At 45.8% G+C, this 17,646-nt stretch overlaps 7 protein-coding genes across 7 annotated transcripts; 3 read left to right on the top strand and 4 right to left on the bottom strand.

The window, feature by feature from the left end:
* Window positions 1–18: 18 nt before the first annotated feature.
* F4822DRAFT_390310 (nascent polypeptide-associated complex, alpha subunit) lies at window positions 19–1,630 on the bottom strand. Its single transcript, XM_051457044.1, has 4 exons — window positions 1,507–1,630; window positions 1,140–1,404; window positions 904–962; window positions 19–840 (listed from the first exon to the last, which is right to left on the bottom strand). Exons 2-4 carry the CDS (start codon window positions 1,374–1,376, stop codon window positions 522–524), a joined length of 615 nt encoding a protein of 204 aa, XP_051318041.1. The 5' UTR covers window positions 1,377–1,404; window positions 1,507–1,630; the 3' UTR covers window positions 19–521.
* A 297-nt stretch (window positions 1,631–1,927) lies between these two features.
* Window positions 1,928–3,303, bottom strand: F4822DRAFT_390304 (60S ribosomal protein L14-B). The gene is made up of 2 exons (XM_051457043.1): window positions 2,855–3,303; window positions 1,928–2,760 (listed from the first exon to the last, which is right to left on the bottom strand). The coding sequence occupies exons 1-2, from the start codon at window positions 2,981–2,983 to the stop codon at window positions 2,446–2,448; spliced, it is 444 nt and encodes a 147-aa protein (XP_051318040.1). The 5' UTR covers window positions 2,984–3,303; the 3' UTR covers window positions 1,928–2,445.
* A 1,191-nt stretch (window positions 3,304–4,494) lies between these two features.
* On the bottom strand, window positions 4,495–6,605 carry F4822DRAFT_425476 (uncharacterized protein; the record flags this gene model as incomplete). Its single annotated transcript, XM_051460336.1, has 2 exons — window positions 4,495–5,944; window positions 6,016–6,605. 2 exons carry the CDS (start codon window positions 6,603–6,605, stop codon window positions 4,495–4,497), a joined length of 2,040 nt encoding a protein of 679 aa, XP_051318039.1.
* A 3,483-nt stretch (window positions 6,606–10,088) lies between these two features.
* On the top strand, window positions 10,089–11,125 carry F4822DRAFT_425475 (concanavalin A-like lectin/glucanase; the record flags this gene model as incomplete). Its single annotated transcript, XM_051460335.1, has 3 exons — window positions 10,089–10,442; window positions 10,530–10,678; window positions 10,756–11,125. The coding sequence occupies 3 exons, from the start codon at window positions 10,089–10,091 to the stop codon at window positions 11,123–11,125; spliced, it is 873 nt and encodes a 290-aa protein (XP_051318038.1).
* A 183-nt stretch (window positions 11,126–11,308) lies between these two features.
* Window positions 11,309–13,421, bottom strand: F4822DRAFT_425474 (SRP54-domain-containing protein; the record flags this gene model as incomplete). Its single annotated transcript, XM_051460334.1, has 3 exons — window positions 11,309–11,554; window positions 11,613–13,130; window positions 13,188–13,421. The coding sequence occupies 3 exons, from the start codon at window positions 13,419–13,421 to the stop codon at window positions 11,309–11,311; spliced, it is 1,998 nt and encodes a 665-aa protein (XP_051318037.1).
* Window positions 13,422–14,001: 580 nt separating this feature from the next.
* F4822DRAFT_122589 (YIF1-domain-containing protein) lies at window positions 14,002–15,876 on the top strand. Its single transcript, XM_051452604.1, has 3 exons — window positions 14,002–14,500; window positions 14,563–15,090; window positions 15,155–15,876. The coding sequence occupies exons 1-3, from the start codon at window positions 14,234–14,236 to the stop codon at window positions 15,317–15,319; spliced, it is 960 nt and encodes a 319-aa protein (XP_051318036.1). The 5' UTR covers window positions 14,002–14,233; the 3' UTR covers window positions 15,320–15,876.
* Window position 15,877: 1 nt separating this feature from the next.
* F4822DRAFT_122590 (uncharacterized protein) lies at window positions 15,878–17,070 on the top strand. Its single transcript, XM_051452605.1, has 3 exons — window positions 15,878–16,055; window positions 16,173–16,252; window positions 16,359–17,070. The coding sequence occupies exons 1-3, from the start codon at window positions 15,957–15,959 to the stop codon at window positions 16,864–16,866; spliced, it is 687 nt and encodes a 228-aa protein (XP_051318035.1). The 5' UTR covers window positions 15,878–15,956; the 3' UTR covers window positions 16,867–17,070.
* Window positions 17,071–17,646: the final 576 nt, after the last annotated feature.

The following is a 17,646-nucleotide window of genomic DNA, read 5'->3' as shown; positions in this document are numbered from 1 at the left end:
CATGGTTTAGACCAAGTCCCGTGACCAGCTAGTCACGTGATTGTATGACTTATAGGTACCTGGGTACATTATACATATGTATATATGGCAATACGTGTAATGGTATCATATATTCCCACCTCGTATAATATACCGTTATTAGCTTGAAGAGGTAGGCATCCCATTCCCAAGTTCAACAGTGTATTCTTTTCCATAAACCTTAATCGATGTTATAGCATCTCCCCTACTATACACTACGCACAACTCATATTCATATTCATATTCATATCTCACAAGATACTCTAGTCACCGGGATAAAAAAACAAAACACACCCAATTACGGGTCGAAATTCAAAATAGTGGTATTCACAGCGTTGCAGGAATCCATTGTAAGGTATCGTAGCTTGTTAATTCACAGCCGACCGACTTCCCTTGTTTCCCTCAATGCAAACTTTTCCGTAGTCGCAATGCATCTAGCCGAACCACCCATAGCCCAGACCTCATCTCCCTAACGGAACTCTCATCAATCCCAGGTCAAATCATCAAACACTCAGCGCCATAATCGAATTGACTATGTCGTTGTCGTTCTCTTTCAAAGCCTTGATGGCCTTGTTTCGTTTAACGTTGGCTTGGGTCATAACAAGCTCAATATCCTTATCTTCGAGGCCATCAGCGTCGACCTCTTCGTCGTCGTCATCGTCATCCTTCTTGTCATCTGCACCCTCTACCGCCTTGCTAGGCTCTCCGTGGCTGTGGTCGTGGCCAGCATGGTCGTGATCACCACCGGGAGCGGCAAGGGATTGGGCGGCAGCTTGCTGAGCTGCTGAGTTGAGGTCCTCAATCTTAGCCTCTCCAAACACACTGCAGTAAAACTATCAGCTATACCCGAGATCTGCTAAATCTGCTAGGGTCGTTAATTCTTACATGTAGGTGTTGCTGTTCGGCGACTTGTACACTTCAGGATTGTTGATAACAAACAAGATCTACGAATAGTACGTTAGCTCTTGGTGAGTGAATCAAGGGCTTGGGAGTTAGCTAATAGAAAGCAATATATCACTGGGCGCAATCGAAATGATAACAATTTCCAATTCCCCCACCAAGATAAATTTTATGTTCCTCACTCCTTATTTTTTTTCTTTTTCTTTTTTCGGATTACTTACGTTCTTAGGTCGTCGGAGTGTTACTCGAGTGATACCGGTGACGCGGGTAAGGTGAAGCTTCTCAATGGCCTTTCGTGCCTTCTTTTCGTTGCGGGAATGGACAACAGCAGTGGAACCTCCAGCACCACCCTCGCCAACCTCGATCTCGGAGTCGGAGCTGTCATCGTCATCATGCTCCTCAACGGAGACCTTCTTGGGCTCGTCATCGGGAAGCTCTTCGACTCTAGGGTTGGCCATGTTGAAGGTAGAGGTGGATGCGGAGAGACTGATAAAACTATAAATTAGTTATTTTCTATTGCGAATGTGCGCATGCGAGTAGCGGCCTAAGACGACGAATAACTCAGAAGAGCTTGTTGAGTAGATTTACCGTACGAGTTCTTCCTTGCCTCAATAAAGCGGGGGAAAAAAGAGAAGAATAGAATAGATATAAGGTTGATACAAATAGACAAGGAAATATCAATGACTTACCAAAGGTGCACAGCTAGAAGTGTGTCGGCGAAGTTAGGTAGCGGGGTGATTGGTTGTAACTGGGGGGTGGGTGCGTGGGTGGTTCGGTTGTGAAGAGAAAAGTTACAGCTGGTTGAACTTTTTGGTGTCAATTGTTCGGCCTAGGGTTTTGCTAGCTTTTTTTCCTTTCCTTTTCTTCTTTTGCGAGTGCCCCGCCGCTAATCCGAATGGAGATCATTAGTAATCCCCCTCCTTTACGTTACCTATGTACCTGGGTACAAATTTATATATATACCATTACATATGTACATGGACAGTTGAGTACATATTGAGCCATCAATATTATGGCATAAACATACATATGTATATCTTCACAATTACTTACATACATAGGTACATATGTATTAGTACTTCATGTTTTATTTTTCCACTTTCTACGAAGGAATTCATCAGCGTTTGCGAGGAATATAACTACCTACCTAGATTCTTTAATCTCGGGAATTCGGAAGTCTTGCATACTTCGTGGAATCTACACATGATAGAGATAATAAATAACGAATACTCGCTTCACTCTACCAAAACACAATCCCCGCGCGTGTGGGTTATGATTAAGCAAACCAAATTAATTAATCGAGTTCGGTTTTTGTTTTTAGTTGCAAATTTCCGTTATCATTGACGCCGGTCACCTATCGAGATTTTATGGGTGACATACAGGTCTTGCCAGACGAAGCAGAAGAAACCAGCAACCCCATGCCAATGTGTCATTCCATGCAGACCAGATCCGTAGACTACTCCTGCTTCCGCCCTAGCTGAGAGAGACCGTTTTACTAGAATCAACCATCCTCCCCCGTTTCCCTGCTTACGCAGATGCCTTGACGTTGGCCAGAGCCTTTCGTTCCTCGAATCGTCGTTGCTTCTTAAGTCGTAGGACCTTGAATCGGTCGAAGTCGGTAAGTGCCCTTCTTCGTTCTGTCTGGTCCTTTCGCTTGGCCCACTTGCTCTCCTTCCACTTGGCGTCAATCTCTGACTTTTCCCATGCTGTCTTCAGGGTTCCTGTTCGGACGGCGCGCGGTAGCTTCTCGATCTTTAGGTCGGACAGAAGCACGTCGGAGAAAGAGATGGCTTGTCGGGGAACGACCAACTTAGGGTCTGCAGAAGGTCCATCAACCAAAGCCTAGATATGAAATCCCGCGTCAATATATATATATATAACATTTCGCGAACAATCTTCAATTATTTTTCTCTTGCCGATTTCGGGTTACACGTACACGCTTATGGTCGATGATCTCAACGATAGCGGCGAGTCTGCCGGCGAAAGGGTTGTTTCCCTGGATGAGGACGATGCGGCCGACCTCGACCTTGCGCCATTCGGGGGATTCGATGGATGCGTCACCCATTGTGAAGGTATGCTGAATAGGCTTGGCGTTAGAGATGGATACTAGAAAAGGAATGATAGAGGAGATGGAGAGTGAATTGGAAGGGAATAAGTGGCGAGTTTTAGGTGAGTGGAAAATGAATTGAATTGCGAGGAAGAAGACTTACTATTTGATGATGTCGTGGTGTTGAGTCAAATCCTCCTACCTTGAATTGTCCTGGGCTTGAGCTTTTTCTGGAGTCAGCGCGCACTTTGGATAAGGTGGGAAGTTTGGGAGAATCTTGTGTGGGCGGTTAGGGTTAAGCCGGAATTTCTAGCAACCCGCACATCCGAACCCACTAATCCACTTTAGAAAAGTGGATTCCTACTTGCAGAACTTTCTTTCCGTATTGTACCTCATTTCAATATTTTCACCTTTACTTCCTTCCTATTTCTTTTTCTTTTTTTCCAACGCGAAGCAGCAGAAATTAATCATCACATCTACAGTACCAACTCTTCAGGTAAGGAATCATCTTTCCTCATTTCAGTTCTCTATTATAACCTACTTTGTTGTTATGATGAGGTAATTTGCGATTGATTTCATTTCGATGGCGCTCTCGCCGGAGCTGCTATATCGAGTGGAAAGGTGACATTTAATTCTTACATATTCTGAACGTCTTGTTCTACTCTTGCTATCAAGAATAATACAATTGGGTGTCCACGAGCTAACTCAATTCACAGATATACTTTCAGAAACTTGTGCATAGTTTGTCGTATATCACAATTATTGCAACAATATATACGTCCCCGGCATCCTAGCAGTCCTATCATATTTTTCTCAAATTAATTAACTCGTATTTAACATTCGACGGGGCGTTCATTCTGCCTGTCCCAAAAATCACTAGTGTATTACTCCGAGTATGCATACATGATTAGCTAGCATCAATTCGTCATATGGTAGACGAGATCTTGAGATTTCTTCTACTCGTTATATGTAGTTACTCATGGGTATGCGGAAGTGTTTGCCAACTTCATTACTAGGGCGCGATTGTTGTCTTACGCATTTGATAAGTGAAGTAAAACTGAATTATGATAGGTACATTGATATGTCAAGTACTGGTATCTCAATGAACCCGTAGCATAATCCCAATACGCTTATCAGAAATTCTTCGTCATTTGGATACCCATTAGTTCATTCTCAACCAAATATCCACTCCTACCAGGGATCACCGGGTATTTCCTAACGTAACGAATTAATGCCGAGTATAACGCCCCTGCTTCATGCAAACCCGTGTTGAAACCATCGAGATCGCATGCCTATAAACACCCCCATTCCTTGGGGGTCCTAACACCCAAGCCCCTAAATGCTCACAAAGGGAAACCGGGTAGAAATGATAGCTGTGTATGCATGTAAGGTGATCCGAGAAGAGAGGACAAGAAAAATATTGACAGGCCAAAAATGCCACACCATGTATAGCGATAACAAAAAAAAAAAAAAAAAAATTCAAATCGAATAGCTCCGTCAAAGATAACCGTTGATCTTGTCAGCGTAATTCATTCGTCCACGGATGAGAGACCGTCCTCAAGCGTATCCTCCTCACGGGGCCATTGAAGAGGGTACACAATTGCGAACTTTAATCCTTTCTGGTCCTCTAATTCTCTACGTTTCACTTCCATTTCGAGTTTCCATTTTCTTTCGAGTGCTGATTTGCGCTCGGCGAAAGTCGTCGTTAAAGCATCCTCTTCATCTGCAAAGTCGGACTCAAGGTTCTCCATTTCTTTCCTATTCTTTTCGACCAGTTTGTTCATCTCTAGCTCTTGTCTTTCAAGAAGCTCTTCAAGAGCTTTGGCTTGCCGATCGCGCATCACGTTGATCTTGGCTTGATGAAGCTGTCTCATATTCTTTGCCACATTGTATTGCTGTCCAAGTTCTCGCAGGTCTCGTTCCGTTACTATTCGAGAAGGCACACTCGCATCCGGATTCTTGCCGAGACCATCGCAATACGCTTCCATGTGCTTAAGGCGAATCCTCACGTTCTTTTCGCTCTGTTCCAGGCTTGAGCGTAATTCCATCTCCGCAGCCACCTGGCGGTCTTCGAGGTTAGCTGACGTCTTCGCGTGTCGTTCCTTCATTCTCTCAATCGATGATGCCTGCTTCTCCACGAGAGCGAGCTTCTGATGCGCATGTCTCGTCCACATGAGCCATTTAGATTTTCTTTCAAAGGTTTGGAACCGCTCCATCTCTCTTTCCTGCTTTTCCCGCAGGGATTTGAATTCTTGGCAATTCTTAGTACGTTCTTCCGCCTCGTGTCTTTCGGCCGTTTCTCTCGCAGCCGCCTCCATCTTCTCTGCCTCGGCGGCTGCGAGTGCTGCTACCCGGTTCTCTTCCTCTTGACGTCGACGCTCCATTTCGGCTTCGCCATTGCAGAAATTCGGACAACCTACCATTGGATCCCACACAGCGCCACAAATATAGCAAAACTGGGCTCGACAACGGCAAGTCATATGTGTACATCCCTGCGTGAGCTCAACGAGGGTTCGGCATTTATAACACCTTCTCCAACCCGACTTCTCGCCCATCTTCAAAACGGCCTTGAGTTCCCAATCATCAGGGCAATCTTGGTCTACTGGGTGAGCATCTCTCTTGCACATGACGCAAACTCTAGTCTTGCACTTATGGCAGGCAACTTGGAATGGGTACTTGGGATCGATCCGGGACCGGGGCGGAATGAATTCTCCGCAACCCGGGTTGCAGCAGAATACTCGTGACTCCCAAGGCGTGCTAAACTGTGCGACAGCCTTGAGGAACTTATGTTGCTCATCGCGTGCCAGTACAGATTTAATGATTGAGGCCGGTATGGGTTGGGTGCAGCAACGCGGCGGCATTTTCGATTCGTCCGTAGTGGCCTGGTTAATCATGATCTTCAAGCATCTCGGACAGTAGCTATGTCCGCACGGGAGCTTCTGGAGAGTTTGACCTGGCTGGATATCTTCTCTGCATGCACTACACGAGCTAAAAAGGAGCCAGAAGTTGTCAGTACATATCATCACAACCGGCAGAGAGGCTATACAAACATGACCACATTTCCAGGACAAGGTGGGATTTTCCGCCTATGCCGTAGTTTAGAGAGTCCCCTCCTAATACTGAGATAGCTTCTATTCGTACTAATACTAAATATACTCGGGGCAGCTTCGGTTTCCGCAGATGAAGGCGACATGAACCTCGGTTGATTGAGGTCTGGTTCGACTTGGGCGAGATAATTCTCGTATTGAGCAAATGTAAGAGCTCTCGGCCGTTTCCTTGCACCGATTCGTGCCAAGGGTTCGGGAGGTCTGTTGTTCAAAGAGTGGATTGTAAGCTTGGTGCTTGCGGAACCACCCGACCCCGTCGATGTGGTGCGCGCGTGGCTTGTATCCATAGTGATGCTCGATTCAGCGCCCGACGTATTCCGTTTATCATCTATCGAGACCACACTCGAAGGTCGGGAAACGACAATACCCAGCTTTGTCGCCTTCGCAATCAGGTCGCGGAAATAGGACTCGGTATTCTCGGGAGAGAACAGCAAGACTTGGGTTGTATAATCGATGTCTCTAAGTTCGGGGGGAGTGTCGTCCGGACCACAGGTTAAGTCCAGAGACGAAGGTTTCTGGACAGATGTGGCCATTAGGGGCAACGAGTATACTAGAGGAAATCATTCGAACGGAAGCCCAAGGTGCGGAATTCAGTCAATTGACTGAATTCATCGTTTGACTATCGGCGGGTCGATACACTAGAAGATGGGGATATCAATAGACGACAGCGGGGGGGGGGGGCAGGATCGGACTTTGTGACGGTATCCTAGCACGACCCCCGGCAACGCTGACTACTGACCCTTGGAATGCGGCCAGACGGCGACGCCTAAGTGGGCAGATTGTGGGGAATACCACAACAAGCTGGCTAGGATGTTCGACTAGGTATAGGGATACGTGATCTCGGCCGCAGATTGGTAGGTAACTAGGTTGTGATATCGTGATAAGAATTCTTGATGGGTATGCGTATCGCAGTGCAGTCACCGAATGATGCAATGTAATATAACGTAAGTTCCAATGAGCTGGTCACCTAACAACAAACGCCGGGTTCGGGCCAACGAAAGACTTGTCGCCTTTATAGGTGGCGGCGGTAATATCGCAGTATCCACAGGAAACAGGGAGTGCAGCGGCACTGCTCGGGAAGCGTTGGAATAATGTAGCAGTGGTCGCCAGGCGCGGACGTTGTGGCTGCAGTTAAGTAGCTTGGTAGATGAGGTAGGCTAACCGGACATGCGGTCAGGGTAGAGGGGAGAAGTGATCAGATGTTGGAGGGAGGACAGGCTCGCTAGGACAAGGCTTGATTTATTTGATTTATTCGACTCCCGCAGCCAACCGTCAGCTCTGCTAGCTAGTTATAAAAAAAAAAAAAAAAGTGACGTGACGCTGCGATTGGGCCAGAGATAAGGTCGCTAGGGTTTAGAGGGGAAACAGAAGATGTGGATTGGCTAAGAAATAATCCCCAGCGAAAGAGAGGGCAGAGGGCAGAGGGCGGAGAGTGAAGGAAAGAAAAAAGAAAGTAGGGCTATTAGCTAGGCAGCCAGGGTAGCAAGCAATAGTCAGATGATCGGGTTCGCGCAGCCGCGGTCACTGCTTATATTGAACTACGTGCATATTTAGATGGATTGTTATTGTTTTTGTTTTTGCTGGGCGAGGAGTGATGTAGCCGTATATAGGTTGACTTTGGTGGACTTGTTGGATTTGATGAAGATGACTCGCTCCCCCACTCCTCTCTTTTTCTCTGTGGTGCAGCGGCGTGAATCCGATGTCGTTGATGATAATGTCAGAGCCGGGATCCTATTCGAAATGGATACAACATCAAGGGGGTATATGTGTTATACAGTTATGCTTTTCATTGATGATGCAAAGACGCCAATATGACAGATTACCTCCTAGATCACCTACGTAGGTATGTAGATAAGAGGTGATGGCCAAGATATGATTAAATGTAGACGAGAAGAAATTAGACTTCTTAGACTTTCAAGAAAAGAAAAAAAAAAAAAAAAAAAAAAAAAAAAACCGTTGTATAACTCTCTGCATATCGTAGAATGATGTATGACCTTCGCCTGCATGTGGTGGACTCAACAGTACTATACATAAGTGTAAGTATCTGGCTACATACCTAATACTGAAGCTGCATATGTACTGAATACCTAGTCATATAACCCCTCGACCATTTTCCTAAAAAGGGTGGTGAAATGTAAACGCGCAAACGAGAGGGGGGAGTCAGGCTAAGACCGAGATTCGATCGACGGTTTTTAAAGCATGAATGTGAAAAGTGACGGGTTGTCAAAAACGCAGAGGGTCAAGGGTCCATAATGGCATTACTGGTCTTTGGTGGTATCGGGAACGGAGAAGTACATGGCCTATAATTCGCACGATCTATGATCGATTGAAACCTAAACCTGGCAGATCTGTCAATCCTGATGCTACATTTGGTTAAGACTAAAACTTTAAAAATTAAAATTAGTGTACTATGAAAAGGTATTCCCTTTTGATGCTTTGACTTTAGCAACACTCTGCTTAAGCCCCCACTGATTATGGTACCTAAGGTAGACTTTCAAGGCTATTATAGGTATCTAGGTGGGTGCTTGTGTTCTTAATTACGCTTATGGCCATTCGATTAATGTATCGTATGGTATATCTTTTATGATTATATAAGTACTTACAAGTAAATAACATTGAAAGGTAACAAACAGTCGGAAGACATTTTACATCATACAAGTTTGGTACCTACCTAAGTAGGTAGGTATGTGGGGGTTGCCGATGAACGCTTATAGTGCTTAGTACTTAGTACCTAGGTATGAATAAACTTTAAGGTCATTTTTCGTTAGTTCTGACCGATGCATCATATCATAAGTCACGAAAAAGTAGGAAATCATGAGAATATCCCCTCCTTCTAAATCTAATTATTGTATAAAAATAAATGTTAATATTGATTTACAATTATATTATACTTAAGTATATAGTTATAAGATATCTATTTATATACCTGGAAGTCAATTATATATATATATATATTATACATAATAAGACCTGAAACATATTTATGTAAACAACACACATATAAATGACAATAAATATGATTCTGATTATTATAAGGCTAGGTACTAAATCCGAACCTTATATTTGAAATATATAATAAATACAATATTAGAAAGGCTACCACGTATATCCCTAGGCATATATATAATATGTTATGACTATGCAGAACTTGGTGAAACCAGGCAACATTTACCAAACTTTAGATATTCCTCTTACATTATCAAATTGTCTAGTCGCTATTATATATACCTAGGTGCTCGAAAAAAACAAGTAGGTGGCCAATAAAAATGAGGAAGTAGAAGGTTAACTTGGCTAAATAGCATCTCCCTTATCCTGCTGTAGGATGATTGGACCATGGATTTTTGGCGAGGATAGAATAATATGTCCTTATAGGGAAATAGTAGAGAACAAACCAAGCATACCTACTTTTTCATCGCATGTTGAGCAGAGCATCGTCACGTATGAATCCTCTATTAGTAGGCCCGTCCCGTGTATTCTCTAAGAAATAAGGTAAAATAATAGCATGTTGGATTTCTTTAATGTCGACTTGCGTAGTGATCATATGCCAGCTCATGTTCAAGTAGCGTTTTATACAGCCGTTCTCTCCTAGCATTCACCTACCTCCTAAACGTATTAGGCCTGCCTCAAACACCGCCTGGAAACCAGGTTCATGGATAAGAAGGGAGAGTGAAAGCAAGTACCTGCGCTGCTCACGATACCTAGTAGATGTAGTTGACCGTAGCAATGAGTGCTAGAAAGTCAGGCGGCATGGACGCTACTTGCCTAGGTAACTGTTGACCTGGGTAGCAAACCAAGGTAGATGCCTGGATAATTGGATGAAGAGTTTTATTACGCTTGCAAGGGAATTTGGTCATGAGATATTCTACTTATTGCATCTCGCTCCTCCCTTCTCTTGGTGTTTGCTCTTAGCCTGTATATCTCGCGGTTCTCTCCAGACTTCAAACTTCATTCTCCTTCCTCTTCTTCGACAATATTCCGCAAGCTTTTAGGAAAAACCAAGTGTCAAACCTCTAGCTATGGACTCCTCAAGCCTTATTCTCTTATGCATCTGGGTATTCGCTGCCTTCTCCGGGGCCTCGTCCGGAGAGGCAAGACCTTTTGGTCTCGGCGTCGACAAATACGTCTGTACCTATCTCGGAGGTGCAGTCATAAACGTCGAACAGGTCAATGATACGGGAACGGTGGCTAAGTTGCCAGCCGTACGTACTGTATTTGCGGAATGGAACGTGCCGTGGCTGAAAGTGCCGTCTGGTTTGAACCTCAGCGATCCTAACAATCGACACTCTCTGGCGCAATGGGTGGGTATACTCGGGGGCAATTGCGATGAGCCTGGCTGGTTCCCATTCCTTCAGGCAGGGACAGCAATTGATGTAAGTAAGATGCTTTCGGGGATTTCCCGCTTCGTGTAGAGGATACTTTTTTTTCTTGTGAAAAGGCGGGCTAATTCGTCGACATAGATGGATGAAAAAGGAGTGACGGAAGCAAACGCTTGGGTTGAGTGGTTTCCGGCGGGAGCTCATACAATTCCAAACGAGAACATGACCATCAACCCCGGTGACCAGATTCTTACAACAATTGATGTATACACTCGCACCACCGGCCATGTGTAAGTTAATAGCATCCCTTTTCCTGCTGGTGCTATGAAACTTTGCGATCTAATAAGTATCTAACTTCTTCTGAAAGGCACATGAAGAACATCCGCACTGGCCAGGAGTACGAGACGAATGTGACGGCAGACTCACCCGATGACCCACAGTATCAGATTTGCCTCGGAAAAGGCACCGGTCAATTCTTTCAAGAATGGACAATCGCAAACGATAGGGCAGACGTACCGGTATTCAACAATGTCACATTCGTCGGCGTTGGAGCTATAGATCGCCATGGCAAGGCTTTCGACTTTAGCACGGGGACCGGGGATTATTGGAATATGACCGATTCAGGCAGACAAGTTGCTATACCAGAGGGGACGGGCCAGAAAAGCTTCGTGGTTTATTCGCCGGAGGGGAGAATGTGGATTCCACCCGACGAAGATCATCCACCAAAGACTACCTAGGTGCTCTGTGTTGTATCTGCTCATTGATGAATGGACGATCAAGTCCCTGATATTCACCAGTGCTGAGAATATTTTTTGGTGCTCACTAAGATTATAGATGATGACTCCTCTGACAGGCCATTCGCCAGAATGGCTACCTAGGCAGATACCAGGCCAAGGCCTTATTATTAGTCTAGGGGTGAATCAACTATTGCTCAACAACTTTTCAACTGCCCATCTGACAGAGAAATTTCTGATATCTGAATAGTGTTGGCCAACACCAACAAATAGGACTGGCACATTTGTAGCATGCACGATGCTGACCAGAGTTCCCACCATATCACCAACTGTGTCGCATTTGGAAATAATGAACCCATCCAATGTCCTGCCTGGGCCGAAGGACGAGTTGAAATTCCTGGCTTGGGCGACTGAATCTGTCCCTACGAGTGCCTATTTTACTGAGGTTAGCCAAATGTCTAGCTAATAGTGAACTATTGATATATCTTACCTCGCCAACCATGAGAATCTTATCCGGCTGGGCAAACTTGGCAAATTTCTCAAGAGACGACATCAATCGCTGGTCGTTGTGGCGCCGTCCTGCCGTATCAATGAGAACAACATCGAAGCCATCATTTGCAGCTTCTCTCACGGCGTCCTTGGCCACGGTTGCTGCATCACCCCCGTACCCCTTTTCAAAGATCTCCACCTGCCCGCCTTCTCGCTCAGTTAGCTCCTTCAAGTTCCGTACATGGACCTTCAGCTGTTCTACCGCTCCCGACCTAAAGGTGTCTCCCGCGGCTATCAGTACTTTATACTTGTTCTGCAATAGAAAGTAGCAGATCTTGGATAGGTTCGTCGACTTGCCAACCCCATTAACTCCGACAATAGAGATGACATAAGGCCTCGGCTTCCGCATGGATGTCACGGATGGTTTGACAACAGAATCAATCTCGCGTAGGAGATCTAACGATGACGTAGGTGTGAGCATCTTGGTAAGAGAGGCCTCCATGGCCTTAGCAATGCGCGCGTCGATGCTCTCGAAACTTCCCGTCTTCATTCCAACAAGCTCCTTTTCAACGCCTTCGCAGAGACGTATAGCTGCTTCGCGGGCGACGTTCTTCCGTAGAAGATGATCTTCCATGCCTTTCATAGCTGTATCGAGATCTTCCTTCGTTAACGTCTTGCCACCCACAACACTACGGAAGAGACCGCTAATTGTGTTTAAACCGGATCCTACGAGGCCACCTTTCGCCTCGGCCTTCGAAGCGCTCTTCCTCGCCTCAGCCGACTTTAAGATCGAGTGCACCTCATCGTCCAGGTCTTTCAACACAAACTGGCCTTTGGCAGTTGTGGTTCCCCATGAAGAAGAGTCTACTCCATCTACCGCCGTCGACTTCGCAGTAACTTCGACTTCGCTATCGCTGGTTAACGTAGTCTGGCCCACCGAGTAATCTAGCTGCAGACTATCGTCCTCCTCGTCGGCAAAGCCATCTGCGTCCCATTTACGGCCTCTCTTGGGCGCCTTTTTACCTTTCCTTGACGGCGCCTCGTCGCCAGAAGATACAGGGGCAGAGCTGTTCCGCAACTTTTTGGCCCTCCGTGACATTTTTGACATTGGCCCTCCTTTTCCCACAACCAAGTGATTACCGCTAGGGGTGGAAGGCCTTGAGTTATTTGGAGTCGCGATTGGGGTGGATTCGGCCGTCGAGGGCGGTTCTTGGGAAGTGTTTTGGGTTATACCCCTATGCTTAAGGCCCGGCGGAAGCGGTGGCTCATCCTCGAGGCTTCTTGATACGCCATCTCCCCTTAAGAGAGAGGAAGCATCTGTAGGTCGTGAGCCGTTGGCGGTGCTGCTCGCCTCAAGTTCTCGATACTGCTGGTTGAAATACTCGTCAAATTTGCGGCATTCTACGATGGTGGTGTTTGGCTTTTTGAGCTGGTCGGCGTATAAGTCGATAAAGATAGTTTTCAGGTTATCGACTAGCTTATCAATCCAAGTGAGGTGCAGTAAGGATCGGTAGACGGCCTGCGACGAGCAAGTTAGACATTATCAATCTATACTTGGGCTGGGAATGCTTCGTACAACAAAGATGACACCTAACTCTTTCACAAATGTCCATTTCAAAGTGTGCTGATCGGCTTTGTAAGGTGGGTTGCTTGCTGAGGACTGCGTGTCTTTTGCGCCGGGGGCGGTGCCTTTTTCTTCGATAAATACATCGGCGATGAAGTTGTTAATGACTGACGGATTGATGGGCGCATATGTTCGTGACCAGAGCACCACACCAGAGGTGGTTAGAATCTCAAATGTATCCAACATCTTGCTTCTGCGAGATGCAAAAGGTGAGGCGACGTTGGGAAGTATGTAAAGGAGAATAGAGTATTTGAAGTTGGTCTATTTATTAAATTATCAAAATATTAAAAATGAAGCATCATCTCCTTATTGGAAGTTCTCGATGCATACATAATGGGGTGACAAGGAATACAAAGTTCCGTATGTACCTAGATAACTAGGTAACTAGGTAACTAGGTAACTAGGTATCTAGGTATCTAGGTATCTAGGTATCTAGGTATTTAGGTACATACCACATATACCGCTACGGTGTGGACACTTTAGATATCGATCGATGTATCCCTAAGCCCCATTTCGCATTGCACAGATGTACATTTAATCTGTTGAGCCAATCAACTCCCGATTGCGGAGACCAGGCAAGCTCGGATTTAAAATTTATCGCGGCTCCGATACGTCATTGCTGAGGTGGGTACATCAACTTACATATGTACCTCGAAGTAACGTCAGATGCAGTTTCATTTAAATGGTAGAATCTCGGAAGCAGGGGGAAGCCATATGTACGTAGTCCCGTATATATACATATGTATGTACCTTTGAAGGTACGTACATGTAGGTACATAGATTAGTAGTATCACTCCGTCGAACAAGCTGGAGCCCCATTCATTCATTCCTAGGCCGTCGAAATAAAATAAAAAACACATTTCCAGAAACCGAGACGTCGACGAAAGCTTCAAGCTCGCTTTTTCCCCCCAGCCACTTTATAACTACACACATCTATACGCATATTCCTACGGTATAAACACAGCGACGAACTGCTCGGCCTATACTTTTGGCCCAAGATGCAACAACATCCAAATTACGGTCATTCTCCACCGCTTCATCATCCCGTACCACAACATGTCTCGACTGTCCCCCAACTGCGATCCCCTCCACCACCAACGTCGTCGCAACCGCAGCAAGGCGGCTACGGTAATCCATACCAACAGAGCACTCCTGCGAGCGGCGCCAATGTATTCGGCGCATATGGCAACTTTATGAATGATCCTATGGCGGCACAGTTCGTAGGACAGGTTGGTCAGAATGCCTTCAAACACGTCGAACAGAATGTGCGTTTGGTCTAGTCGCAAATGCCATCGGTCTGGAAAGCGGAGCTTACATGTACCGACAGATGAATCGATGGGTGAACTTCTCAGCCCTTAAACATTATTTCAACGTATCCAACAAATATGTCATCAACAAACTCTTCCTAGTCCTGTTCCCGTGGCGACACAAGCCATGGTCGCGGCGGCAGACCGTAGGACCCAACGGACAGGAGGGATGGTATCTCCCCCCTCGCGACGACATTAACAGCCCCGATATGTACATTCCAGTCATGGCACTCGTTACGTACATCCTACTGTCAACCTTGATAGCCGGTCTACGGGGTCAGTTCCAACCAGAATTACTAGGATATACGGCCTCGACAGCAGGAGTCGTTGTGATACTCGAAATTCTACTTTTGAAGCTGGGCTGTTATTTCCTAAGCATATCAAACGAATCCCAGCTCCTCGACTTGGTGGCCTATTCGGGGTATAAGTTCGTTGGTATCATCGTAACGGTCGCTGTCGCCGAGTTGGTGAACGGAGGCAAAGGAACAGGCGGCTGGATTGGATGGGGCGTCTTCTTATACACATTCCTTGCCAATTCCCTATTTCTGGTAAGTATATATAGATCCATAGAGCATGCAGATGCGCGATACTAATATTTTAACTACCATCTAGATGCGATCATTAAGATACGTTCTCCTACCAGAAAGTACCGGAGGGGAGGCCCGGGGCCCAATGCAAACCGACACCAGGACAAAACGAAACCAGCGGACACAATTCTTATTCGCGTATTCTTACCTCATACAACTTTTATTCATGTGGATTCTTAGTAGGGGTTAGGCATGTCAGCCAGGCTGAGTCAATTACTTCTCGGGCCCATCCAAGCTATTTCGCTCCTCAATTAGGTAGGCAGAGCGATTCTAAGCTTCCATTCTATTCAGATTTACCCTCGGAAAGAGGGAAAGTCTCGGAATTAGTAGACTCGCTCCAACCGAATAATGCCACCCCCCCCCCAACCATGGAATCTCTAAGTGGGTACCTAGAAGAGATATATGCGACAATCTAATGCGAAGAAGCAAAAGAAACTATAATAAAGTCCATCATTCAAAAATCCTCGATGTCGCTTTGCTTTTGTGTGTGCAGTAGTAGCTCACTGCGAATCCAAGGCAAGGTGGGTTTTGCATATAATCAGTCGGGTGCTTTATTGGGTGCTTCTGCCTAGCAGGAAGATGGATATTTTGGTAAATGTGGTCTTTGCTAATTCGGTACCCTGGACTCTTGAGACTGACCAATAATACAAATATCGGACATGCAACCCAACGTAAACTGGAAGAAAAAAGCAACACAATATCCAATACGTGTGCATATATACCTAGTATCCTTGACCTCGTCTTCATTTTCTTCCCTAATTACTGCTTAACATACGCAAAATTCCATCTTCTGTCATCTCTATTGCCCAACCCCCACCACTGCCAGTATGGCTTTGCCCCCAATCATCACCGCTACCATACAGTCCGCGGTTCTCGCAGCTACATCCAATCTTCTAGCGCAGAGTCTGACTGCATATCAGAATGAGGTAAGAGCCTTTATATATATATATATATACACAGATACAAGATAAATACTACGTAGTCTCGCATCGTACATAGTAGAAATATTCTATAACCATACACTATACTCATAAATTTTACAGGCACGTCTTGTCATAGACTGGGTCCCCGTCTTCCAGTTTGTCGTATACTCACTTGTCAATGTACCGCCCAATTTCTTGTGGTATGTTTGAGACGTTCGAACGTGAGGGTAGAGTCTTTACTCCCATTCGTCCGCCCCTATATATTCTACAAACTCCCTATTTATGCTAACGCCAACCAATTCCTAGGCAAGAGTTCCTAGAATCTACATTTCCAGCATATCACACAACCCCTACATCGGCTGCCGCGAATGATGAGAAGGCGCTTGAGCGAGAAGCCAAGAAAGGGAAACTAGTAGAACCCAGGTTAAATATCACCAACACAGCCATCAAAATGATGTTAGACCAAACCATTGGCGCCGCTGTCAATACCCTTTTATTCAGCATTTTTATGCATTCGATCCAGTCGGCTATGGTCGAGCCTCCAGGCGCATCTTTTAGCGGCTCAGACAGCAGTACTCAATACGCGTTCCCCCTGAGCCCCATTGGCTACGGTAAGGTTAACTGGTCAGATGTGGTAGCGCGTAGCCGTGCCGAGTTCTACTCCATTCTTGTCGCTGGCTGGAAGGTGTGGCCAATTGTGAGCTTGATCAATTTCGCATTCATCAAGAGCATACAAGGCCGCAACCTTGTTGGGAGTCTCGCTGGTGTGGGCTGGGGGGTTTATATGAGCCTCATCACTGCTCGGCAAGAGTGACAGGGACAATAACGATGACGCCCGTACGTGCGTCTAGCTCGTCATCTGCGCACATCAGATGTCCCCCTTATAGAAATAGAGGACCCGCTCCGTTTAAAATTTCCGTCAACCTCACTAATAACCTTCCCAGCCCGTAAGTATTTGACGGGCATTGTAACGAACGCTTCAAAGGTGCGTCCTCAAGTCAAATATATTCGAATGGCGACAAAACTTCCAACCCCGTCACACGCAAGGTTTCAATTTGCAACATGTCAAGGCCGAGAATATGATTCATAACATTGTATTCAACGCTGGCTTCGCGTTACGGAATCCCCCCCAACCCTTATTCCATCCTGTTCCTCCCTCAAACTGGCCATACAAGGATGACTCTTAAGGCATAATAGCGAATCCCACCCTGGAAATATAAGATCACGGCCTATCCTTTTCCTTGAATTGAAAGTCTAGCCCATACAGAACCATTCTCCCCCGCAGGCCCTCCTTTGCCATGTTGTAGAGGCCTTCCTTGATTCCAGGCTCAGTGTGCGCAACACTATATACCGGATGATCTCCAGTAGATATGGTTAGGACCACACTAGTTTCTTGTTCTTTTCCGAGCACGATACTTGAGTGCCTAGGCAATGAATCAATCAGGAACCCTCGTCGCAGAATTTTGCGTGTCGCCAATTCGCATTCCTCAACTCCGTTGCCTAAAATCATGGTATCTATAGTTGATAGCTTGGATGGTTATTAAGTTCAAGTGGTCGTTCTTATTGTATTTGGGCTTCGCTTTGATACGGCGAG

Source organism: Hypoxylon trugodes (assembly GCF_022578975.1).
Source record: "Hypoxylon trugodes strain CBS 135444 unplaced genomic scaffold F4822scaffold_2, whole genome shotgun sequence".
Lineage (NCBI taxonomy): Eukaryota > Fungi > Ascomycota > Sordariomycetes > Xylariales > Hypoxylaceae > Hypoxylon > Hypoxylon trugodes.
Note: the sequence above shows the minus strand (reverse complement) of the source record. Positions and strands in the feature narration are given on the sequence as shown.